At 36.4% G+C, this 27,108-nt stretch overlaps 1 protein-coding gene across 1 annotated transcript in view; it reads right to left on the bottom strand.

Annotated features, from left to right (window-relative positions):
- CBLB (Cbl proto-oncogene B) overlaps positions 1–26,501 on the bottom strand; it is a 217,033-nt gene extending 190,532 nt beyond the window's left edge. The window contains exons 1-2 of the mRNA XM_082654577.1: positions 26,325–26,501; positions 13,462–13,712 (exon numbers count right to left, since the gene is read on the bottom strand). Coding sequence (XP_082510703.1) covers positions 13,462–13,712; positions 26,325–26,492 — 419 coding nt within the window. The 5' untranslated portion in view covers positions 26,493–26,501. The remainder of the gene's footprint in view (positions 1–13,461; positions 13,713–26,324) is intronic.
- Positions 26,502–27,108: the final 607 nt, after the last annotated feature.

Genomic DNA, 27,108 nt, shown 5'->3' with positions numbered 1-27,108 from the left:
ATACACAAATACCAAAAAAAAAAAAAAAAAAAATCTTAGCTAAAAATTGAAAACGAATTTTCAAGTTTGAAAATCCTTATCTGTAACAGGGAACTCCATCAGTAACAACACAAGACGATCACCATAATGAGACGTTTTTTCATTTGTGCACACGTATTTATACACTCCCTGAAGAGTCATGAAACGATATAATGACGATCTGCTGCACAGAAAGTAATGAAGACGACGAAGCACTTCTGTCAATAATATATACCAAACGAAACTGGACTATTCATGTCGAAAGCATAGAGTTTTGGAGGATTCCCCAGTTGCTGAAAAGTTCTGTGCATTCAGGGTCATAAATACAACACAGCATAAAAACAAAAGCAGTCTTTGAAGAAATGTTAAAACAAGAGGAAGTGAAAACATTCAGAAGAGCTCAGATGGAAAGCTAGTATGTCAATAGGAAAGCTGCAAAATATGTTCACTGCCGTGTGTGGTTTGTAGGAACAGGCAGCATGGTGGCACTATGAGTTTTTCAGGGGGTTATTTCATAGGTACGAAGGGTAGCCATAAGGACACTCCATTAAAGTGATTCCAAATCGGAGTAATTTCACCAACTTTATCCAGAAATGTCACTACATTAAGGATATTCTGCATACACAAAGAATTAAAAATTGGGAATTCCCTGGCGGTCCAGTGGTTAGGACTCCACGCTTCCACTGCAAGGTGCACGCATTCAATCCCTGGTCAGGGAACTAAGATCCCACAGGCCAGCCAAAAAGAAAAAAATTAAGAATTCCTGTAAAATATAACCATCCTATGATCAATCATAGTGGTATTACTGTGCTTATGGACATTTTTTTCCTTCTAAAATCAATGGCACTTATTCCCAAATCTGAAAAAGTTGATATTCAGAGTTTATCTACAAATTCTAAAAGCTAATAAGCCTTTGGACACTTCACCAGACACTTTCCCATGTAACGCTTTCATTTTCTCGTGTTTCTAGGCCTTAGTAGCTCCTAAACGAGGAATAAATCAGAATTTTCAAATAATCCTACAGTAATTCTAGAGGAACAATCCTATATTCTCGTGAGTGTTGGCCACCTCTGAAGCACTGTTCTTGATACTGTGGGAGATACAAAGAAGTGATTTTTGCCTTTAAACAACGTATAATGAGACATTTAAAAATGACCTGTCTTATCACCATTTTAAGAAGATGGCAATATCTGACAATATACAGTTGGTTAAGGGTCACAAGAAAGGTCTTGATAAATGTCAGAGGGAAAAGAGATATTTTGGCTGGAGTGATCAGAAAATGCTGAAATAACATATGAATGGAGCAGAGTGGGAGCTTCAGCTATACCAATAATAGGAAAGAGGGTCTGCTAAATGGGGAGGAGGGGACATGGGAAGATGAAGGGGAAATGGCAGGCTAAAAGGTTGGCATGCAAAGGTAAATTCTAAGGATAGTGATTAGGCCAATCTGAAAAGAATATAAAAAAGAATTTCATTCCTTCTTTTCCAACAAAATTCTTCCAAAAGCCTTTCAGAAACTTATCTGTCTTGGGATCCTTTAAAATGACTTACAACTGGGAGTGGTCACCTACCTACAGTGGTGATAAAGGAAGCTTAGAAAAATGAAAAGAGTTCTGAACAGATCTGGGCTTTCTAGCCTCACCTGTGCCATTTCAATGATCTGAGGTGACATAAAATGAGATGATTTGACTTGGGGATTTTAAGAGCAGGCAGGACAGCAGAAACAGCTAGGGTACTTTTAAAAACGTGGAAACTCACATCCCAACTGGTAAAGGCAGAGGTATTGTAGGAAGTCAGGGACCTATACTTAACCATTCTAGAGGGTTAGAACGCATCATTTGGTCCATGGGCTATGTACAGAAGCCCTTAGATTAGATGATTGTCAAAGACATTAATGACATATTTTGTTTACCTTGTGTTTAAAAAAAAAACCCTACAAAAAAAGTTTAAATTTATCACACTTTAAAATTATATACAAATTAAATACATCATACTGACACAAGGTAGAAAATAGGGGTCTAATAAAGATTTAGCTCTCAATCATTGACTCCCTGCCATTAACATTTTATTGTCCTCAGAAGATCACAATGATCAGTAATTCATAAAGCATCACTAGCAGAACAGAATAGAAAATCAACAGGAAGAAAATGTTTATGTTAAAAATGCCAAGTTTCTAAGACTGCCATAGAAGATTATATCAATAATGCAGGGGTCAGTAAACTTTTTCAATAAAGGCTCACATAGTAAATATTTCCAGCTTTGTGGGCCATACAGTCTCTGTGGCGACTACTGACGTCTGTCACTGTGGCCACAGAAAGACATGTCCAAGTACCACTGAAATTTTATTTACAGAAAGAAGCACAGGCTGGATCTGGCTTACAGGCTGTAGTTTACCAAATACTGGTAAAGTGGGTGAAAGATTGTGATAAATTACCAACTTTACGGCTTCAGTTGCTTTATAAAAACAAAATTTTTACATATCCAACTCTGTGGAGAATAAACTAAAATTAGAATTATACAGGGGAAAAAAAATTGGTAAGGAGAATTCTCTGTTTCTTAGGACTTGAATCCGTGCAAACCTACTTTAATCGGATAAATGAGATCTGGCTGACAAGAATAGAGATCTTTAGTCAAATTAAATTTTTCTTGAAAAGAATAAACTTGACAGCTCCACATGCTGTTACAACCATAGAAAATCAATATACCCCATAAAAAACCTTTAGAACAAAAACTGAAATGTTCGCAGTATCTGCAAGATGAGTTAAATTTTATTTTCGTTAATATATCTCAGCAAGGAAATACTTAGGTAACCTCTCCCATTTCCTCAAAGGAAAAGACTTTGCTCACCTGGAGAAATTAAAAGTTTTAAAACTCTCTCTCTCAAACACACATGTAAATACAACAAAAAAGCATGTTTCAGATAAACAGTCCTGAACTTAACTAATATAAGCTGTCTTGCAAAAAAAACAAAAGTTCCTTTTACTGACCATCTGACATACGATATCAATACTGGTTTAATGAAGATGAGAAAACACCTCATTTTCACAAGTATAAAATATGCTAACTGCTCGAATGAGTGTTCCTGAGACAATACCCTTCAGCTGCCAACAGCCGCAGGCTCACACATGCCGACTGGTAAGAAGACATCATTTAGAAATACATCACACGTGATATATAAAATTCCTGTCAAGTCATGTAACCTCCAATTTAGCTTCTCCAGATAGAAAATGGAATTGGAATACCTACCACACATTTCTGAGGTATGTTTGATAACAAAGATAATAATACAAGGCTTATAAAACATAATTTCAATCTTCCTTACCTACTGATACTAATTATTTGCTTTCAATTACTTGGGTCTGAACATAAGTTTCCAGTCATCAAAGTTTAAAAGAGAATGAGGTATTATTCAATGAAAAAAGGAAACAGAATTGTTTTCTCTTTTAAAAGATAATGAGTTCAAGATGAAACTGTCTCAGTAAATTTGTTCCTTCTTTTAATTTTAAATATTTTTCCCTAGAAAGCCAACAAGAATAGAAAAAATTTATATCTAAATGTTTTCACTATTGTTCTGGATATCACACTTTTCAGGCCTAAAAAGACCTAAGAGAATCTGCTGGAGGGAACAAGTTGGTAGAAAGGTTCCTGGACAGCTTTTTGATCAATAATATAAAGAGGACAGGCATACATAACTGTTGCCCTTCTCTCCTCAGTCTTGTAGCCTTAAAAAAATATGGACCTGCAGCAGGAATTCTACAGACATTAGGTGACTAGAGTGAGGACAAACCCAACACACTAAGGAAGGACATTACAAAGTCAGAAAGAGCTTAGTCTCTGACAGCACTGCTGAGAATTATATATCCCTATATATGTAAACTACAGTTGCTCAGGTATTATTACTTTTATCCAGACACATTCCTAGTTCATGCAATTTATATACTCAGCCCATGTTGATAAAACACTTTTAAAATTGTACTGTCCAAAATTTAGATGAATACTTTAAGGCAACAGTTGGCAAACCACAGCCCCCAGGCCAAATTTAGTCTACCACAATGTTTTTCTAAATAAAGTTTTATTAGAACACAGCCATTCCAATTTATTTACATACTGTCTATGTCTGCTTTCCTACTATAAAGGCAGAGCTGACTAGTTACCAGGGACCTGGCAAAGTCTAAAATATTTACTGTCTAGCTCTGTACAGTTTGCTGACCCCTGGTTTAAGCCACTCAACATGCCATGTTCAGAAATAATTTACTCTTGTTTTCTAAAACCCTTGAGTTGATTCTCTAAAATCTTAATTTGAAATCATACTTATAATACTTTATATCTTAATAGTAAAGACACAAAGTGAATGTGAAGTGTAGTCTCCTCTATGCCACCAACATGGAAAATACCTCCCACATTTTTTTTTTAATTTGCAATACAGAAAACTTTGTAAACATAGATTTAATGATGATGATGTAAGTCGTAATTAACTATTTTAATTAATCATCCAGAGCTTATCACAAAAATAAAAGAATAAAACAGGGATTCTTAATCAAAGGGTAATCAGGGCTACTAGTAATATTGTAAATTAATTAAATATACATATTCATAGTACTAATAATTTCTAAAGAGATGGCATTTTATAATTTTATACATTGAAATCAGTAAGAATGTTATAACAAGATACTTATAAATTCATTTATTTCAATTTATATAAAAATTTTATTATTGATGAAAGTCAATTTCACCATGCTTTTCAATATATGTGTAAAAATTAACCAATAGGGGCTTCCCTGGTGGCGCAGTGGTTGAGAGTCCGCCTGCCGATGCAGGGGACACGGGTTCGTGCCCCGGTCCGGGAAGATCCCACATGCCGCGGAGCGGCTGGGCGCGTGAGCCATGGCCGCTGAGCCTGCGCGTCTGGAGCCTGTGCTCCGCAATGGGAGAGGCCACAACAGTGAGAGGCCCAGGTACCACAAAAAAAAAAAAAAAAAATTAACCAATAAACTAATTCATCGAGCTTTTTATTATAAACCTGAGAAAAAAAACTACAAAATTATTTGAGCTACAGACCCTTCAAAAAATAATTTTAAATAATTTGTTTAGCATTATCTTCTACCGAACAAAGTTTTGCACACTTTCATGACATATACTCTATTGAGTTTCAATTTTCTTTCCCTTCCATAGTATAAATTGTGCTGTATTCAGTCACTGTTATGGGTGAACTGTGCCCCCTAAAAAGATATGTTGAAATCCTAACCTTAACCCTACCTAGGAATGTAACCTTATTTAGAAATAGGGTCTCTAGATGTCATAAAGGTAAGATAGGGTCATTAGGTTAGGCCCTGAGTCATTATGACTGGTGCTCTCCTAAGAGGTAAATCTGGACACACACACAGAGGAGAACATCAGGTGATGACAGAGGCAGAGATTGAAGTTATGCTGCCACAAGCCAAGGAGTGCCTGGAGCGAGCTATCAGAAGCTACAAGAGTCCTGAAAGCATCCTGCCCTAGAGAGCTGGAGGCAGCATGGCCCTGCTGACATCTTGATTTCAGACTTCTAGGCTCCAGAAGTGTGAGAGAATCAACTTAACACAACATAAACTTCAGGTTTGTGGTAATTTGTTACAGCAGTCCTAGGAAACTCATAGTCACACATCTATGATTACATGTGATTACATCACATGATCAGATGTTCAAAGTAACACATTTCAAAAATAAATCTAAATTGTCTCTGAGTTTAATCTGTTCCTCAGTGATTCTACCAAATAAGACAGGCAGCCTCGATCTCTCTTTATGATTTAAATCTATAAATGGGTACTTTCTGTAATGACCTATGCGTATCCTGCTATAACTAACACATCTATAAACAACTCATGTATAAATGCAAACTCCAATAAGAACTCATGCTCTGACAATAATGAGCTTAAAGAGACAAAGATTAATATTAAAATGGGTTTAGAAAACTGAATATTCCTGAAGCACTTTATTTCAAAACTGTGAGACATGAGTACTATTTTATGACCTACCCAATTAGTGCTGGATGCTAATCTGTTTGGATTCCAGGAAACTCCACTTCTATGTTAAATCACCGGGAAAAAAAGATGCTTCTTGGACTAGATTTCCAAGCATTCCTCAGGCTATAGAATTATCACTGCAGCTTGTCTGTTTTATAAACAAACTTCAATTTAGATTCGTAAAAATCTGCCAAAGGAGCTCTCTTTAACTAAATAACAAATCTGCCACTTGAAAGACATCATTCATCAACCTTCTTTGTGGGAGTATTGTTATTATGAAACTGAAAACAGGCATTCTTTCTTGAGTGCTTCAGGATTTTAATTATCAAATTTGAATGTCACCAGATATTTACTGAAAGGAAAACATCAATTTTAATAAATTGCCTTAAGACTGAAAAACATAAAAGGTATTCAACCATAAAGTGCACTTGAGTCTTGTGAGTTGGCTTACTGTCTTATGATACAATGGTTACCACTCAGCAATTTATGAACCTTTAATCAACTCTCAACTGCAAGGAAAAAAATTCTCCAATTTTAAAATCAAAATATCACGTGTATATAATATATATTTTGACCTGGAAGGAATTTAAATGAATTGCAATAAAAGTTTTAATACTTAATAAACCAGGTGTTAGAGACTGAATGGTATTAACACAGGGCTGGGGGAAAAAAGTAAATAAACAGCAAATAAATGGATTAATTGTAAACACTTTATTTAAAACTTAAAAACAGGGGACAGTGGATTTACTCTTAAATTTGAGTATCTGAATAGCAGAATAATTTGTGTTCTTTCATATTTTGAAAATATATCCCAAAGAGGAAACTACTAGAGAAACCCTTCACTTTTGACTTACATGAAAATCAACACATAAATTACTTTGTATCCAGTTAGCAAAGCAGCAGGGATGTAGTTGGCCAAAGTCCTTAAGAGTCAAAGATTCTGCAAGCTCTCACCTGCCCACTCTGACAGACTCCCTTTGTTTAACTTTGAAAACATTTGTCTAGAAAACTTTCTTGTGGCCTCTACTCTCATAGTGTGTTAAAGAAATAAGGCCCTTCATTTCCAAACTTTAGAAAAGTATATTCACATCTCTCAGATGCTTTAAATATGAATGAAAGCATTCTTATCAAGACTAAATAAACTTTCTATTCATTCGTGATAAATTAATCTCAGGAAGATATTCACTTTTCCTAGAGAAAATTCCATTTCCTACTTGGCAGACATATTTCTACTTAAAAGGATTGATTATTATTTTCCTCTGAATCCAAATTATATATTATCATTTTAAAATGTCACAAATTAATCTTCCACTTCCTCTGTTCTTCCACTGAAAAGAAAAAAAAATGCCTAGAATGCAGATACATATAGAAAAAATTAAATAGCAACTGAGTATGTTTATATTAAAATAGTTGTGTTCAAACCTATCAGTAACCTATTTTGACTTACTTAGGAATCATATTTTTCTACTTGCAACTTGTCCCTTGTCCTCATGAAATGCAAAAGAACTGCAATTTTCACCATTAGTAAATAAAAAGAGAAACAGAAAGATTAGGTTAATATTTAAAATACAAAATTGTTTTTTTAAAGGAGTATAAACCATTCCTTCTCTTGCATCATTAAACAATAGATACTTCATAGAATAAATGCAATGCATTCAATACTGTACAAATTATTTATAGATAACATAACTTCCCTAAGATTAATTCTCCTGCAAATGGTTACTGTAATAATAAAAAAAAAAGTATTTTTACTAGAAACTACTATTAGATTTGCAAAACTATTTAACAGACTGATGGAGCAACAGTAACATTTAGTCTGAAACAAACGACATCTTCATTTGTTGATGCTGAAATGTTTTAGCCAACAAATATTGTGAATATCCAGAAAATAAGTTAAAGACTGAAAAAACACTACTGGAGTCAGGAAACCAACCAAGGTTACAAAGAAACCTTGGAGGAGAAATGGCATCACACCACCAGATTCCTGCACTCTTTCTTCATGTCCTTCTCACAATGTACAGGGCTGCCCAGGAGAAAATGTGGAATTTGATGTGGGATTATAAACAAGGCCATTAACCTGTGAGATCCCATAATAATTAAAACTATTCCACAGAACCCAAACTGTGTACACAGGTCAATCTCTTCCTATGGTTAAACCCACAAGGAATTTCAAAACTGCTTTCATGACCATGTAATCAACAAGTACTCATGTTTATACCAATTTAAACATTTCAATTAATGCATTATTCTTTGGCCAAAGCAATGTTGTCATACAGTGGTATGAGGAATGCAAGCAGGTTGGTTTGCAGCTTTGTGTTTTGTTGTTGCCCTTACTGTTATTATTGTTGTAGCTGATGTTGTTTTGTTTCAACTTTTAACTTAACCATTTCTCTTTAGTATATCAGTTTCAAAATGTTCTTGGTACACTATCTCATGAATTACAACACAGGCATAAACAGCAAGTAGAGTGATTTGTAGTTCTTTAGAGGGAAAGGCACTTCATTAATGTAGCAGGCTATACGTTTATCTTTGTTCAGCCAAAATAGTCAATAAAGAAAAAGATTTTGCCTGATGCTCCTGAAGGATTTTAAATAAAGGCTAGCATCTTCTAGAACTAATTTTTTAATGTCAAAATACTTTTTTTAAAATAATATCATTTAGAATGAGTATTATTATACAAGCTATGCACACTATGATTTGTTTTCTACAACACATGTGCATAAAGAATGGTCCAGGGGCTTTCAAATGATATTAATAATAAGACAACATCTGTGTATTACTCTTTGGCATGAATTTTTTAAAAGCCTTTATTTTTTTCACAGATAGGTTATCAAACTCAGAGCTATTTTTCTACCTCAGTTGACTTCTGGTTTTGTTCCAGTGATTGCAAACCGGAGTGTGGGAGGGAAAAATGGATTGTAGCACTCTGGTTCACTGAAGCAGTTCTAAAATATGGAAAATCTGATTATCGTGTGCCATCACCTCTGGGTGCTCTAAAAAAACAGTGTCCAACACCAGGGCTTGAAGAACAGGAGATTAATACATAACTTTTTATATGAAAGAGTAAATATTGTTCTATTAAAATGGTCAACTGACGAAACTGCCAGCCACATCACTGAGGAAAGGCATCTCCTGTCAATTTCATATTTGTCACCTGTAACTACCTTCACACCCACTTTGACTTTTGCCACTAAAAATTTAAGCAATATGTTATAAAGTTTCTCCTCTTCTCTGTGCTTGAAACTATAAATTGTCCCTTCTCTACATGATTCCTGAAGCCCACTCCACACATTCACTTGAAAACGTTGTTATGTGTGCCAGAAATCACTGAATTACTCTTCCCAGAAATACCAGCTCAGAATGGTTTAGACACTGCTGGAGAAGCACCAACTCAGTGTGAGGTTCAGCTGTTTGGGGGGGAGGGGGAACTGGGGAAAAAGTGATACTGGAGAAGGAAGAGGTTTACTATAAACGTCAAACGAGGCATGCAGGCTGCCTCTACCAGAAATTATTATTCCACCCATTCTCAAAGCAAAAGGCTTGCATTACGCACACTTAATATCTATTTCCACAGCAAATAAACTTACCTAACTATAATTTCTACCTTTCACCCGCTACACAGGGAATACACGGCACGCCATTTGCTATATCTATTTATTTTTCTATTTATATTCATCACATTTGTGTGAAATTGCCTTAAAAATTCGGGCTACTCATATTTTAGCAATCAATCAAAGCACAGCTAGTTCAAAACTGATGCCTGATTTTTTTCCCACTTGCCCTTACATTTAAAACAAATCCACAAAGAAGTTTATTTTTGATACAACAAGAACATTAAAATAAACATTTTGATTCATGTACTCATAAAGTACAGAATCTCTCAGGGAAATGCTGGTTTAGTCAATGAACTCCAAATTACTATTTCTAGTATTACTGTCCTTCATTTTCAGCTTAAAAATACTAACGTCCCGGGCTTCCCTGGTGGCGCAGTGGTTGAGAGTCTGCCTGCCGATGCAGGGGACACGGGTTCGTGTCCCGGTCTGGGAGGATCCCACATGCCGCGGAGCGGCTGGGCCCGTGAGCCACGGCCGCTGAGCCTGCGTGTCGGAGCCTGTGCTCCACAACAGGAGAGGCCACAACAGTGAGAGGCCGGCGTACCGCGCAAAAAAACAAACAAAAATACTAATGTCCCTAGTGACATTATTTACAGAATAAAAAAAAAAAGATTGTTCAGAGAATTTATAATATTCCCAATTAGCAGTGTGTAATACATGTTAGATAAGAGTCATACTACTAAAAAGAATATTCAATTGCTTACCAACCCTGAGAACATTCTAAGGAGTTTCTTTTATATTCTATACAGCAAAACATCCAGAGTTCCGTGTACAGTGACACGTTTTAGCCTCAGTTACATTTGGAAATCTAAGGGAACACAGAAGTGAACGTTTAAAAATATATTCCTAGGGCTTCCCTGGTGGCACAGTGGTTAAGAGTCTGCCTGCTGATGCAGGGGACACGGGTTCGTGCCCCGGTCAGGGAAGATCCCACATACCGCAGAGCAGCTAGGCCCGTGAGCCATGGCCGCTGAGCCTGCACGTCCGAAGCCTGTGCTCCGCAACGGGAGAGGTCACAACAGTGAGAGACCCGCGTACCGCAAAAAAAAAAAAAAAATATATATATATATATATATATATTCCTACTAAAAGAAACATAAATCAAAACTTTATGTCTTGTTACAGTTACCAAGAATAGTACATTATTATGAATTATGATCATTTATCGAATGTAAGTTTTGCATAAACACAGTGGCCACTGAACATTATCAGAAAATTGAACATGGATGAAAGAAAAATCCAATTAGAAATATGCTATACCATCACAGAAGCTAATAAACTTTATTTTAGAATTGAATTTAGGACAGTGACAAAATTTACTTGGACACTTAAAACACAGAGTTGCCTCATTGTGATCAGTTAGCATTATGCAGTCTGTCATCATCTATGGAAATCTACACACAACCAAAATTTATAAAGATTCCACCATGATATGCTCCCACATAAAAAGCCAAAAAAATCTGAATTTATTTATGAAATGGTAGTTATAAGACATTTCCTGAGTTAGAAATGTTTCAAGTTTCTAAAAAAGATGTAAAAGTGAGATACAAGTTTACCCCATCATATATTACTACATCCAATTGAAACACACGACTCAAATTCCTAGTCCTAGAAGTTACACACCTTCTCACTGATCTAATAACCTAAAAAGTAAAATTTCATGGATTACATTGCTATATCAAGAACAATCTCAGGGCTGCCAAATGTGAGAAAGAAGTGTAAAGATGTTTCTAAAACAAGTTAGTTTTATTAGATCTACGTTAAAACTACAAGGCGAAAATACAGTTTTAAACATAAACATCTGGCTTCCCATAACCTTGGCCATTCTTGGGAAGTCTATAAGAAGAAGCAATCACTATGATATTTCTATTCCTTACTTCTGGAACCTTGTGGCAATTCAAAATGCCCATTAACAGTCCTGGAGAGGGTCTTAGAGCTTGGAGCTAAAAGGCAGCTAACTAGAAGGGTCACCACCCTCAAGATATATAAACTGTGGTCCAAGAATATTAAGTGATGAGCCCATAGTTACATAATTGGTTAGACTCCTATGATTATGTTAGGATTCATCACTAATTTAGAGAGCAAATGATAAATAAGGAAACATTTATGCCATTTTACCTTTGGCAGAGGGTTTTACTATGCTTGAATTTGACGGTTTTACTCACTCTGGGTATTTCTTCGGCTGCTATTTACAAACAACTTCAGAGTCTATATACCTAGATAACTGAACTTTCTGTTACACAATCCTATGTTTCATTAGACTATATGAGACTACTGTTTCAGACCTGAAACCTTAGAGATTTCTTAGAGGTCTTTCCTATATCTAAGAAAACTAAAATCCAGAGACGTTAAGAGTTTTAAACTAAAATTCACCTCAACTACGTTAAGATATTATATATTTTAATTAATGTTTATTTTCCAGTCTGGAAATCTAAATAGACTATCACTATCGGTGAACATTCTAGATAGAACTTAAATGTCCCAGAAGTGGAAAACTCTATCATTTGCTCTATTTAGTTTAAGATAGATCATGAAATTTAACGTTGAAAGAGCCAAAAAACAAACTTCAGTGAAGAGTCTCTAAGTCAAAAATCCTGGCTATAAAATGAGGATTCAGTTGATGTCACTTCAGTCATCACTGCCCCTGCTTCTCACTTAATAGTCAAAGTATAGGAACTGAAGTTACATCTTCCACCCACATCTTACACACCTACACCTCCAATCAAGACTACGTCCTGAAGACACTGTCCAACACCAAATGCTGGTGGAATGGAGCAACAGGAACTCTCACTGCTGGTGGGAATGCAAACAGTACGGCCACTTTGGAAAACAGTTTGGGAGTTTCTTACAAAACCAAACATAGGCTTATCATAATATCAAGAAATCATGCTCCTAAATATTTGCTCAAATGAGCTGAAATCTTATGTCCACACAAAATCCTACACACCAATATTTATAGCAGCTTTATACATAAGTGCCAAAAATTGGAAGCAACCAAGATGTCCTTCAATAGGTGAGTGGATAAACAAACTGTGCTACATCCATGTCATGGAGTATCATTCAGTAATAAAAAAAAAAAAAACCAACTATCAAGCTATGAAAAGACATGGGATAACTTTAAAGGCATACTGTTAAGTAAAAGAAGCCAGTCTGAAAATGTTACATATTATATGATTTCAACTATATGACATTCTGAAGAAAGCAAAAACTATAGAGACTTTAAAAAGATGAGTGGTTGCCAGGGCTTCAAGAGGTGTATGGTGGAGGCAGTGGGGAAGGGAAGCAATGAATAGGTGGACACAGGGCATTTTTAGTGCAGTGAAACTATTCTACATGATACCATAATGGTAGATATATGACATTATTATACATTTGTGGAAACTCTGAGAACCGTGTAATACAAAGAGTGAACCCTAATACAGACTATGAACTTTAGTTAATAAAACTGTATCAATACTGGTTCATCACTGTAACAAAAGTACCACCTTTTGCAAGTTTTTAATAATCGACGAAACGGCAAATGGCGGGAGGGAGTATACGGGAGCTCTACTTTCTGAGTCATTTTTCTGCAACCCTAAAACTGCTCTAAAAAATAAAGCTATTAAAACAAAATAAGAACACTGTCTCATGAACTAGCTATTGACACAGAGAAATTTGTGTAAACCTTGTGTAAAACTACAAGGTTTAAATAATATGAAAAGCGAATACACAAATGCAATGATATTTCCCCCAAAACAAACACATGGTAACATTCATCCTAACTGTGAAACAAAAAGCAACATAAATGACCTTAACCCTGAAAAAAATAAAATCTGAAATATTCTTACCTGTCCTGCGACTGCTCTTCGTACATCCTCTCCTTGCCTTCTTTAAAGAGTCTTATTGCTCTTTTTGACTTTTTCATTAGACTATCAATGTAGATTTTAAAATATTCATTCTCACTGAGTTGGGCAAGTTTCTGGTTGTCGTCATATTTACTCAATATAAGTCTCAAATGCTGATATGTGTCAGGTAAAATATCAAGTATATATGGTGGGCTATTCTTCAGCTGAAGTTTGGGATTTTGGCACAGTCTGACCTAAAAGAAACAAAGACAGAAATAAAACACTTTCATATGAACTGCAACACTTTCCTTCACAGAAGAGCTGAGAAAATTATCAAACTATGTACTATTTCTTTGCCTTGCATAATATACATTTTGATTTTAAAATTATCATCAGCAATCTACAAAGAATCTACATTCCCATCTGTTTTCATACAATTAAATACTATTCTCTTCTCTTCTCATTCAGTTTTTCTATGTCAGACCTTAACTTTCAACCCCGAAAGTTTTCATTCTCTCTTCAACATCCCATTGTTCACGGCTTAACAGAACACCTATGGGCTAATTATTATATATCACTAACAGTATCTTTTTTAAACAAAAATGAGGGAATGGGCCTCATCTGCTGGCCCATTTTAACATCTCACATTCAGAGATTATTTTCCCAGCTAAAGCTCTTTGATAGATTTTAATTTACGTTTTGGTGTATTGTTCCCGAACCCTGAGAAGTACTAAAAACAGGTGCTCTTTTAATAACTGAATTATTAAGTAGTAAATGGGTGTCAGGTCAGAACAAGTCTTTTCCACCTCTTCACATTACATCCCAGGCCTAGAAACACATGTTACGTAACGGTTCGGTCATTCCATCAGGTGCCACCCAACGACTGGGGCGTTTAGGGCTGCCTGCATAACCATACCTTCTGCTAGCATGAAAAGGTAGTAATTCTACTACTACGTTCACTTCTTTCTACATGTTCATGTGATTTAGTCATAAGCAATTTTATCCATCTCTCATTCTTACCCCTCCAATCACAGCATAAAGAACCATCCAATTAAACGACTGTTTAAATAAACTCATTGGGAATTGCACAAGTGTGTACATAGTGTAAAGGCACACACTCTTACAAAAGGCAAAATGTACACATCAAAGCAGAGTTACTGAGAAGCTCATGAAGCAGAAGCTTGAGGGTCCCTCAGACACTTGGCCCTCTTCTAAAGGTCTCGTCATACATTTTTTTGGTAAAGTTTTCAAGAGCAAGATATTTTACACACAATTAGTTAAGATTTCTGTATTTTGCCCAGTGCAACATCCCTTCTGTCAAACTTAACCTTCTGCTGGGTGGCACTGAAGGAGCTGGGGGCATTTCTGGAGTCTGGCTAATGGGAATTTGAGTTGAAATACACTTAGTTTGGCTTTAGTGGAAGGTACATGTAAGGAACGCAGTCATTTCTGGAACTAGTTAAATCACTGTCAGCAATTGTGATACAAGAATGGCTTCGGGAATATTTCAAGTGCTCATGGTGCTGACCAGCCCAGCACAGGAGCAGGAAGGTCACGTTTAAATTTCGTAATTTGAATGTGTCCAATGGTACCCAGAATTGGAGGCATACGTGGGCAATGGAAGAGAATCAAAGCATAAAGTGTACAGAGGGCTTCCCTGGTGGCGCAGTGGTTAAGAATCTGCCTGCCAATGCAGGGGACACAGTTTCGAGCCCTGGTGCAGGAAGATCCCACATGCCGCGGAGCAACTAAGCCCGTGCGTCACAACTACTAAGCCTGGGCTCTAGAGCCCGAGAACCACAACTACTGAAGCCCGCGCGCCTACAGCCCGTGCTCCGCAACAAAGAGTAGCCCCCGCTCACGGCAACTAGAGAAAGCCCACGCGCAGCAACGAAGACCCAATGAAGCCAAAAATAAATAAATAAATAAATAAAATTTTAAAAAATAATAAGTGTACAGAGTCTAGATTATTTCTCTGATGTTTGTGGACTTAACCATTTCTTTTAATGGTCTTTCTTTTCATACCCAATTTTGTATTTGTACTTTTTTCTTTAAAAGGACCACTCTAAATTTCAGGTTCCACAAAAACATGGATACACTTTTGGGTACTCAAAAAAGTGCCCCGGCCAAATGAAAAAGAGTTGAACGTTAATAATTTCAAGAACCACAAACACAATAAGTCAAGGAAATGACAAATGAAAAAGTACTCTTAAACTTACTTTCTCACTTGCTTCCTTTGAGAAATGACCATATCTTTTGTGGGGGAAAAAAGCCTGGCTCAAACTATCAAGCATCAGCCCCTAATTTAAGACAACCATTTCTCACATTAACTAAGGGCGTTCTATCTCCCTCCACTTTGTACACAGTGCCTAAAGCAGAACTGTCTAGCATACAGTACAGAACTAATAAATGGATGTATAGATGATTGGTTGATTGATTCTGAAATTCTTTATATGTATTTTTACACACAGATGTTATTATATTACTTCCTTATTTTCATGATTGAACTATATAATAGTATTTTCTCCCCTAAAGACAGATGAAGTTCCAAATATATCAATGATTTAACAAATCTTGCTTGAAACAAGATGGTTTTTCAGTTCTTAAAACTAAAAGATAATATCACGAGTACACACAAATTTCAAAAATATCACCACCAACATCCTACAGCAGGCAGTTTAATTTCAGCAACATAAAACTTGGTACAACATGTCACAGACTGATAAATTATTAACTTGTAGTTAGGGGGGCTAGGCAACTTTAAATTCATTTCCTCCAACTGGTGAATTTTTTAACTGATAAATAAAAATATTTCAGACATTCCAAATCACTGTTCCTTAATAGATTCTTTTAAACGTTACAAATTTTTAATTTACTATTTGCTACGTGGCCTTTTTCTCATTTGTTTTATTTAAATTATAATTCTATCTGAGTATTGATTTATTCAGTAAAATTGTTTGAATAACTACTATATACCAGGTACTGAGCTTGGTGCCAGGAAATTATAGATGACTAGAGCATACTTCATGCCTCAAGGACTCTGGCAGAAGAGACCTAGTTCTCTATAATTAACTTAGGAGCAATGTAATTCTTGCTCTAAGGGATCTTAGTGAAGATCCTGTCCAATCCATTCATTTTTCAGATAAAGAAACTAAGAACTACAAAGATTAAGGCGACTATTGAAAAATCATTAATCCAACACAAGAGTCTGCATCTTATGAATCTCAGCCTGATCTTCTTTCTAACTATATCACAATTTAATTAGAATTAGGCATATAACTAATGATCCCTGGCTAAACTCATTTACATTTTTATTTTACTCCATTTGCAAATTTACAGGAACTTGAGGACCCATTTGTTAATTCTACAAACGTTTGTATGTCGGGCATTGTTTCGGGCCCTATGGAGTACAGCAATGAATAAATCACACACCTGTCCTCAAGGAGTGTTCTAGTGAAAAAGACTGGTGGCTTAGAAAAGAATGACAGGAGAATCAGAGTGCTATAATGGAGGAGACTACAAAGCGCTAGAGGAGGAATGAAGCAGACACATCTACGTGGCAGGGCCATGAAAGGCATACCTAAATTTGCAAAAGGAATATTCCAGGCAAAGGGATGTGCAGAGGCTTGAGAGGCCCCAGAGAGGAGGGTGTGTGAAGAGCAGTCAGTGCAGTCACTCTAAAAGGTGGGGGCATAGGAGCCCCTGGGTGAGTGGAATGAGGAGATCTTCAATAGGCTAGAGTCAGTTCATCAAGGCCTTTGTAGGCCACACAGTTTTCTAAATCTGCACTTGGGCAAGTGCAACATAAAATGCTGAACTACTATTGCATGCCGCTGACTGTGCAGTTCATCAGTTGGATTAGTATTAAACTGTGATTTATGTCAACTCTTGCCGAAAATTGCCGAAAATGAATAACCCTATGCCAGGACTATGACTTCCTAGCAGGTCTAATTCAATTCAATTCAATAAATATTTATTGAGTGTCTGCTATGTGCAAGGAACTGCGAAAGCCAGGGTGAGAAAAATTGCTTTTCTAAAACCAGTATTTTAAGGAGAAAAATCAAGCTCACCATTTAAGGTTCAAGTTCAGATTCAAATGAGTCAGACTTCTAGAAATAACGAAGTCACTCCCTAGAATGAAAGCGGGTCCCAACACAGGAGAGCTTTCACAAAGAACACATCTACAGTCACATTATACACTGATGGACTTTTTAGGCCACCAACTGGTACATTAAAGGATTGGTTCATTACTCTTTGCTTTTGAACTAAAAGGTAAAACATTTAATATTGGAATTGGGCTAAAAATTCCATTATAGTCATTGGCTCAAAGGATTTTAGAGTTAAAGAGGACCTTGGAGGTCACCAAGACCAACTCCTTACTTGTTACACAACAATACTTAAACACAGAAATGGAACCTAGTTAAGTTTACTGCTCAGAACCCTGCTGTCTGAACTTACAAGTCAGGCACTCTCTCCATAACAGTAGACAACTGCCTGATGTATTTCTTGAAAATGTATTTAAAGATTTTTAGGGCTTCCCTGGTGGCACAGTGGTTGGGAGTCCGCCTGCCAATGCAGCGGACGCGGGTTCGTGCCCCGGTCTGGGAGGATCCCACATGCCGCGGAGCGGCTGGGCCCGTGAGCCATGGCCGCTGAGCCTGCGCGTCCGGAGCCTGTGCTCCGCAAGGGGAGAGGCCACAATGGTGGGAGGCCCGTGTACCACAAAAAAAAAAAAAAAAAAAAGGTTTTTAAGTAGACCTCTCTGTATATGTCTATATATGCATTGTCTCACATACATAAAAAAAATATTTTATATTTAATATGGCACTACATGTGTATTTCAGTAAATACATGAATATGTATTCACATACATAAAATATATATTCAACCATATCAAAGCAAAGGCACAAATATAAACACAGGATTTACTAGGGCTACAAGAATCTTCAAAGCCATTAATTATTCTGGAACACTCTTGCATTTAAACAGTTTCCTGACTGTGCTTTAATTAAAATTTCCAGCCAAAAGGTAACAAAGAAGTATTAGGTCAGCTAACATATTTTCTGCAAACAAGGTTCAAACCAGGCCCTGAAACCTATGAAAGAAATTCTACTGAAGCAAATGGAAACTTCAACAGTAAGGAATTGTGCGCATACCATAGAAGACTTTCATTATAAAACACACCTCACCTCATGGAGCATTCAGTTATATTAAATCATGTATTGTACCTGCGAAATGAAATATCCCATTTTTTAAAGATAGTATGGGAAGCCTGAAAGAATCCCTTGTTTGTGCTCCTCAGGTAACTGCTGTAAGAGATTCCTTATTGCAGTTACTTAAAAATATGTCATTATGACAAAAAGGATCTGTGAGTTCTTTGGGTTCTTTACAGTTTAGTTCAGCAAATCACACCACTAAGTATATAAAAGCATAAAAACTTATACAGCATAAAATTTTAAAAATATAAAAATAAAACAGAACTCTTTCTACATAGAATATTAATCGGGCAAAACAAGAAGCTTAGCATATAACTGGTTATGAGTCTAGAAATTAATCATAGCAGGATTTGGGGGAAACTACCAATTCTTTTATGGTTTTCAAAGAAGGTTTCTTTAGAAAGACACCTTTAACCTTTATAACCTTTTATAACCTTTATAACCTTTATAACCTCTTTATAACCTTTTTATTGTTATAAGAAGCACCATTAAGTAACTGACTAGTTGTAATTAAGATGTCAATTGTGTATTCATTTGTTCACATATCTATCTTACTGGTCTATCTCCATCACCTAATGTAGGATCTTGCATATAGTAGATGCGCAATAAATATTTGATGGAGGAAAGGAGGAAAGGAACAAGTTAAGGAGGAACCTCTCAGAAGTAAAGTAATATTACAAACAGGATGTCCATACCTATATTGAATAAACCTGTCTACAAATGAATACAAAGCTTGGGAAAGAACTTGATCATTTCAAATATAGGGGGTAAAGATCCTTTTGATTTACTTCTCTTGGAAAGAGGAAGATTCAAGCAGCGTGCTTGAATCTTCATACTATAAACATAGGCATCAGAACCAAACCAACCTGGGATCTAGCCCTGCCAGTTATTAGCTTTACAACCGTGGGCCAGTTTCTTCTTCTGGAAACCATGAAAACGTCTAAAGATGTTACAAATTCTCAGAAGAGGAAATGGAAAGTGCTCTGCACAATACCTGACACATACTGGGCACTGGCAACTTTTTAGGATTTCTTCGCCTTCCGTATTGTACCACAACATGGCAAAATCCCTGCAGGTTTTGCAAAGATGTGAGAATTAGACCAAGGGCACTGGCCGCCTTGTTGGGGATCATTAAGAGTTCTTTTTTTTAGTTCCTAAAGTTTGTTATACTACCTGAAATCCTTAAAAAGTCTCCTGTTTTGTACAGAATAGGAGCAGATAAGGCTAATAAGCCCAGGTCTCTACTGATTTGGAATCAGTACATAGGTACTCAGCTGATCTGGAATCATTTGAAAGGTAGAATACTAAGAACTATTTTTTGTAATTCCTATTAGAAAACAGTGTGAGCTTAACAATTATTTAAATGTTAATATGTTAAAAAGCTAAAGATTTAGTCGGATATTTTCAAAATGCTTCTTTAATTACTAGGAGAAAATCAGCACTTACAAATACATTTTAAAATATCTTAAATATATGCCCAAGCAGAGTAGATAAAAACAGCATCGTGGCATCATCTAAGTCACAGCATGTTTTTAAGGTGATCTTAATATAAAGGCTCAGGACTGATTTCCATTTCAATTTTTTTACTTATTTATGCACTTCATTGCTATACAACTAGTTTAAATATATATTGTTTATTCTATAATATATAATTTTAAAACATGATTTAGACATTACAAATGTTACAAGTTAAATCACTTCTTGACAACCCAACATAAAATTTAAAAATTCCCCAAAACTTCTCTGTATATTTCCTTACTTCCCTCTTATCTAAGTGGAAGTTTCAGTTATCTACCAAGGATTACCCTTCTACTTGTTCTTAGCCTCTCCTTCTCACATTGTAATCCAGGATGCCACTTCATCAATTATTTCTTCTTCCCTTACATCTTAAATCACTCCCTACCTACATTCCTTCCCCTAAATCCGTGAACTTCTCCAACAGCACCTACACACAAAGTTATGCTCTGCTCAAACCCTCAAGGTATCTATCAGAACTTTCTTTCTTTACACTAGTTGTCCCAGTTCTAGAACAATTTTTAAATAATCCACATACTCGTTTTCATCTAGCTGTCACATAAGCAAAACTACACTGAAAGATCAACAATGGACTCGACTCAAGACATTCAATGACTTCTTGAACTTTCATTCGGCTTGGTTTTCTCCATTTGAACTTGGTTTTCTCAGACTTTGAAACTAGATCCTCATTAAAGCTATCTCTACTCAGGAAATCAGTATGCTCTCATTCTTTTCCTATCTGTCTCATCACTGTTCTTTGCAGGATTCCCTTTCCTTCACTGCCATCTAATTATAGATACACACCCGATACAGCCGAGAATTCCAATCTCTAACTTTTTCTCCACCTCTCACCTTCTATTCTGCCCTCCAACTCTCTTGTTGTTCTATAGCTTGAAATGCTGCTTCTATGGGCATATCTACCAAACATATGTCTCTAGTTTCAACTTCTCTCTTTAACTGCACATTCAATTTTCTGACTTCAAAATGGATTTCACTCTGGCAAGTCAAACTCGACATGGCCAAAAAACAAACTTCTCATGCACCAGCCCCCAAGCTTCCTCTTTTTCTTCCTATGTACCTTATCTCATTAAGGGCATCACTGCCTTTATAGTCAACTAAGCTGAAAACCTCAAGAATCACTTTCACTTCAACTTCTTGTTCATCCTCTATCTCTGAAGGGTCACCAGGACCTTAGATTTTACTCCAAAATGCCTCCCACGTTTGAACCAACACTTGCTTAATCTACTGTCAATTCTCTAGCTCAGCCCTTCATTATTTCTTGCCCAGTCTGTTTTAATTCCTCTTGATCATTATTCCTACTTTTAAGGGTTTCTTTTTGTCTCTTAATTCATCCTTTCTAGAGTCAAGACAGTAATTTATCACAGCATAGCCTTGACTTTCTCTCACTCTGCTCAAACATCTCAGTGTTTCTCGGCCTACCAAATAAAGTCCAAATTCCTTGAAAAAACAGTCAAAGCCTCTTCATCTTTCTCCAACCTTCTTTCACTCAGCAATCTCCCTTTACTCATCATTCCTTCTGTCTGATGTGTCCTCACTTCACTGGAATCCAAAGCATCCTCTAAAAAATAGCTGGATAATACCTCCACTATGCTGCATTCTACACCAACTTTTCACCCCAGCAAGCAACACTCACATCTACCAGACGCTGTGTTACAGCACTTTATTTACACCGTATTACAGCACTTAACTACACCCTACAGGATAACATGGTTATCTATGATTCTCTATCTTTCCAGACTTAGGACATGATAAATGAATGATGAAATAAATAGACAGCATAGAAAGCAACTCTGAAAGAAAGTAAGAAGTTGATTCAAAATCTGAATGGTTAAAATTCTATAGGATTTAAAAGATAATAACTGATTAAGGCTTCTGCTAAATGTGTGCTCCACATCACACAGATAAAAAGCCAGGGAACTCTTAGGAGGATTCCTTTAACTCTTTTACTTTATCCAAAAGCTTTACCTAGAAGTGATAAGAGGCAAACTTTGGGATCACTCCATTTATCTAAGCACAAATCAGAATCTAACTCAGTAGTAAACAAAATAAGCCAGACACATAATGTGTTACCATATCAAAGTCTACTAGGGCCCATGATTCTGCTAATATAGAACAACCTAACTAAGGAAAAAGAAATACGTGAAGAATAATTCAAATAAATGATATTCCCTGTTCCAAGGGCCCAAGGACAGTGATATTCTCAAACCGAACAAACATAAACAATAGGCATCCTAAACCTAAATGTTATTCCACATGCAATATTTTTCAGAGGTGTGAGTAATTCAACTCAGAAGAGAATACTTACTCTTATTTTTTAATAGCTGCATATAATTTAAGCATTTTTGATTGACAAACTTTAAAATATATTATGGTTGAAGCGAAATTATAAAGATAGAGAATAAATTATATTCCAAGCTTGGCAAGTGTACTAAATGTACTGAGGGTTAAAAGCAGGAAAAGGCTGTTTGGTATCATCACTTTTTAAATGCTTTTAAAACTCTTTCGGTAATGTAATTTCAAATGAATGACAAGGACAGCAAGACAAAAACGTAGGCAGGTACTCAACTTGCTTTGCTCTTTAGCATCAATTAATTACTCTTTAGTTTCCTGAACATCTATGTACGCTCAGTACATTTAGTATCTATTAGATGGAAAACTGTTTCTTCCACTTTCCATCACCTGGCTAAGATGCTTGTGAAAACCATGCGCAGGAACCTCACATTAATAAATCATCATTCCTACCATACTGATTAGCAATCATTTCCTTACCCTCACCACAGCATTTCCAACAAGAGTACAGTAATGCTATTCCTGAAGGCAGTGGCCAGCAGAATCCAGACAGACAACGGTCTGAGCAGTGGCCAGAAAAACAAGACAGATGTTCTCGACTGCTCCCACTGTACTTTGTATAGGTCTGTATTACAGCCCCTTCCATACTACATGGCAATTATCCACTTACATGCCTGGCTCTGATGCTGGTCTCTGAGCTCCATGACAGGTCAAGGGCAGAGTTATATCTTGTATAGCTTTGCATCCCCAGGTAATAAGCACTTCATAGAAACACAGTAGGTCCTCAAGAAATGTTTAAGTGTTTAAGAACCTCCATCTCTGTAAGAGCTTTGTAACAGACTCCACATTTCAGGTGTATCTGAACCTTGCTGTGTATTCATGAGTAATAGTTCTGTCACTATATCAAACAGGCATCTACTGACCTGAAGAGTTTGGGGTCAGCTATTGACTTACACTGACATGTAGAACTAAAACCAGAAAATATGTCTAAATGAGATGCTTTGGGATATGCTACTATTCTTTTTCTCAATAAATGCACTCTGCTAAGTCTGTGCCACTGATGTTTTCTTACAAAACACTTTACATCTTACAAGGAACACAGCTGAGCAATTACTCCCTCCCACTCTCAGTGACCTTGTATAGAAAGCCTGCCCTCTGAAAACATAACAATTAGTTGGAACTGGAATTTCAGTTGACTGTTTTAAATTCTAGAGGCCAGGGAATGGTGTAACTACACATTTCCCCTACAGTCTAAGACTGTTTCACTGCCCTGTGAGATGTTATTTTGCTTTATAAGTGGCTGAGACAACATACCGTACTTTTTTGTTTGTTTGTTTACAATTTTACACTTCTAAGATTTGACCTTGTTGCAGAGGCTTCATAAAGAAAAAATGCCAAATGCTTAACCTTGCCTTTTACATAACTACCAGTTAGATTTGAAAGTTACTATTTTCCGTTATTCAGAAGCTAAACTCCCACTATTGCAGTTATTTTACAAAACAGGTAATGTGTCAAGGGATTCACTTTTCGACTAATAATAAAGTTCCTGATGTAATCACCAGGACAGTGTTGATATCATGAACCACTTCCTTCACCACTGACAAGGAAGGAAAGACAAACACATGTGGGTGATCCTTCTGCATTACACAATTAAATAAAATAGACTTTCCAAATAGTAATTATCAATGCTTTTTTATTACTGTGAGATAGAGTAGCGATAAACATACTGAACTCTTTTAAAATGATTTATATGGTTTCCCTCCACAAAGCCCACGAATGCATTCATAAATGAACACAACAATTTTCAGCCTTGACAAATAATGAAGACAAATAGGGAAAGCCACACAGTGCACCTCTGGCCAACACCGATACCCGCATTCCACTAAGTAGAGACTTTAGGTAGTAGATTTCCTCGTGAGTCAAGTTTCTCAATTGGAGAGGCTAAACACAAACCCACAAAAGGGTTAAAAAAAACAAACAATGGCAGAAGCTTAACTATCAAACAACCATCTATTTTACCATAACCCATGGTGAAATAATTAAAAGAGGAGAAAACTTAGGTTAACAATCGGTTACAGACCAAAATTACACACACATTTTTTAATGTTTCAAAAATAATGACTCTATATTACCTACAGTTTACCACTTCTTATATAAATCTTTTTCATTTGATGTTCTAACATTTACTCACAATTGTACAAATTCTGACAACTCAAAGGGGTGGGGAGAGAGGAGCAGCTCCCTGGTAGAATCTGACCCATTTCTGCCCACTCGTTTAACAGATAAGTTAAAGAAAAACCTTGAATCTCCTTCTCTTATGCCCAACTAATGGTTCAGGCATGAGACTGACCTTAAATTGCTTACTCCTTAGAAAAGCAAAGACAGCTAGTATTGTGCCTGTCAAATATATACAATTTTTCCAACTGCATGCCCCTCATTCTTAAGTATCCAATGTTAAAATCAAAACCTGACCTCAAGCAGCAAGTTGCAATGTTCTGACACTATGACATCATTCTGTCTGGAGCACTTTAATATCACAATTTGAATAAATTGGCAGAAGCTTAAATAGGTCACACTGAATCCTAAAACTAAGGATATTTATCTAACAAAAATATTCTGGCTCTGCCTTTAGCATCACCAGCCATATAATGCCAGGTCTATTGTTCATCCACCCATCTGTGCTTCTCATAAGGAGAAATGAAAATAAAGTAAATCTTATCCCCTTCCTGTATTGCTAATACCACTGACAGTGGCTTTTTGCGGCAAATAGTTGAACACTGTTACGAACCAAAGTAAAGTTGACTGCTACCATGTGACTTTGTGAAGGCTTTAGCACACACCTACAAAGCAATATTTTTTTAAACCTCCATTTCTGCAGTTATAAAGACATCAAGAGCCCTGGATCAACTAACTTTATAATTAGCCCCAAACATGTATGAAATAAAACCATAAGGCGCTACAAACATTTACCAATATATAGGGTACAGTACTACTGCTTCAAGAGCAAAACTGTTAATTTTGCACAGCAGCAAGCTACATCTTAATTACATTTATTTCATAATCCTACTTGGTAAAATAGGACACAGCTACAGTTTTCTCCATAGACCCTTGTGAAGTATTCAGGTTGCCTAGACTTCTCTGGGCACTGACAGCCAGCATTATTTCTTCTTGTAACATTGTAGTTCATCTGAAAGCAACATGCAGAAACCACAGAAGTTTCTGATACTCTCAGTCCCACCACCTCCATCATAAATTTTCCTTTCACAATAAACAATGTGCAATCAAAAAGGTTTCCTGTTTCAAAATGGAATAGATGAAAGAAACTGTAACTCTATCATTAACAACAGCAAAAAAGTTCCTCAATGAAAATGAATTCTCAAAGATGAAAATGGAAACTCTCAAACACTGCTTCCTCACTTAAGGACTAATCGGGTTCTTTCCCCAGTTATCATTCTCAGCAGAGTGTATACACTCTTTTGTTATCTAACAGCAAGACAACCTTACATAAAATGTAACAAACACATCCAAACTATTCTATGCCATGCACCAACAAAGAGCAGCCAACAGTAAAAACTTTGCATGTCTGAGTCATGTAGAGGAACTTTGAATCTTGAAGAGTAGGACAAAAGGTAAAAAAACAAATCTTAGCTCTGAACCCAACTTTTCTAAACCCCCAGAGCAGATATAAGAAAGATGGTCAATCCAAAGCAAAGATTGTTGCTACAACAATAATTATTATTAAGTAACAGTACAAATAAAACTGGAGAAACCAGCCACATCCAGGGTCAACCCTGCTGTGTACAGACACGGTCAGACAAAACTTACCACTTTGTCCATGAGTTTCCAAGTTTTCTCCACAGTCCTGCGATCTGCTGCTGCTTGCTTAGGGGGTCCAACTGCATCTTGAATAGCATCAATAATACCCAAAATTCGTCCTTTTCGGGGGTTTCCTCCTCGACCACCAGGGTTTCTGCCATTCATAGAATTTGCCATCTGGAATCTTAGTTCTCTGAAAGGGAAATTAAAAAAAAAAAAAAAAAAGTTAGTTGGTCATGAAAATATTTACCCAACAGAAAACAGGTTAACTTGTACACACTACATACTGCTCCACCAGTGAGAACAAAATCCAGGGCCCCAGATTCAACTTTTCAATAGTGTGTGAATTTACACTCTCAATCTTTACACACAACAAACAGGTTTAGTAGCAATGACCTTAGATTTGTTTTTGGAACACTAAGAGTTAAAGATGCAAGTAATGAAGGCTTGATTAATACCAAACTCATAACAATAAAAACTTATATAGATTTCCTCCAACTAGACAAGAACACACTGTTCTGTTTTTCCCCTCCCTGCCTTAATCCCAATTCAAAAGACTAGAACTGAAGCCCCCAGAAAATATTTTGGGAGCCTCCCTCAAAAACCGCACTTTCACTCTGTTAGAATTCGTCAAGTTATATAAACGTAAAGATACTTCTACAGAAGCTTAAGGGGCACGTCTGCTGTCAACAAAGGCTTAGGACTTGGATTTTACCCGCTAAAACCACCAACTACGGACTCATGAACATGGACACACGAACACACAGTTCTTCAGCCAACGCGGTTGAGGAGT

This window comes from Grampus griseus (genome assembly GCF_964374135.1).
Source record: "Grampus griseus genome assembly, chromosome: 5".
In the NCBI taxonomy this organism is placed as follows: Eukaryota; Metazoa; Chordata; class Mammalia; order Artiodactyla; family Delphinidae; genus Grampus; species Grampus griseus.
This window is presented reverse-complemented; position numbering and strand designations above follow the sequence as displayed.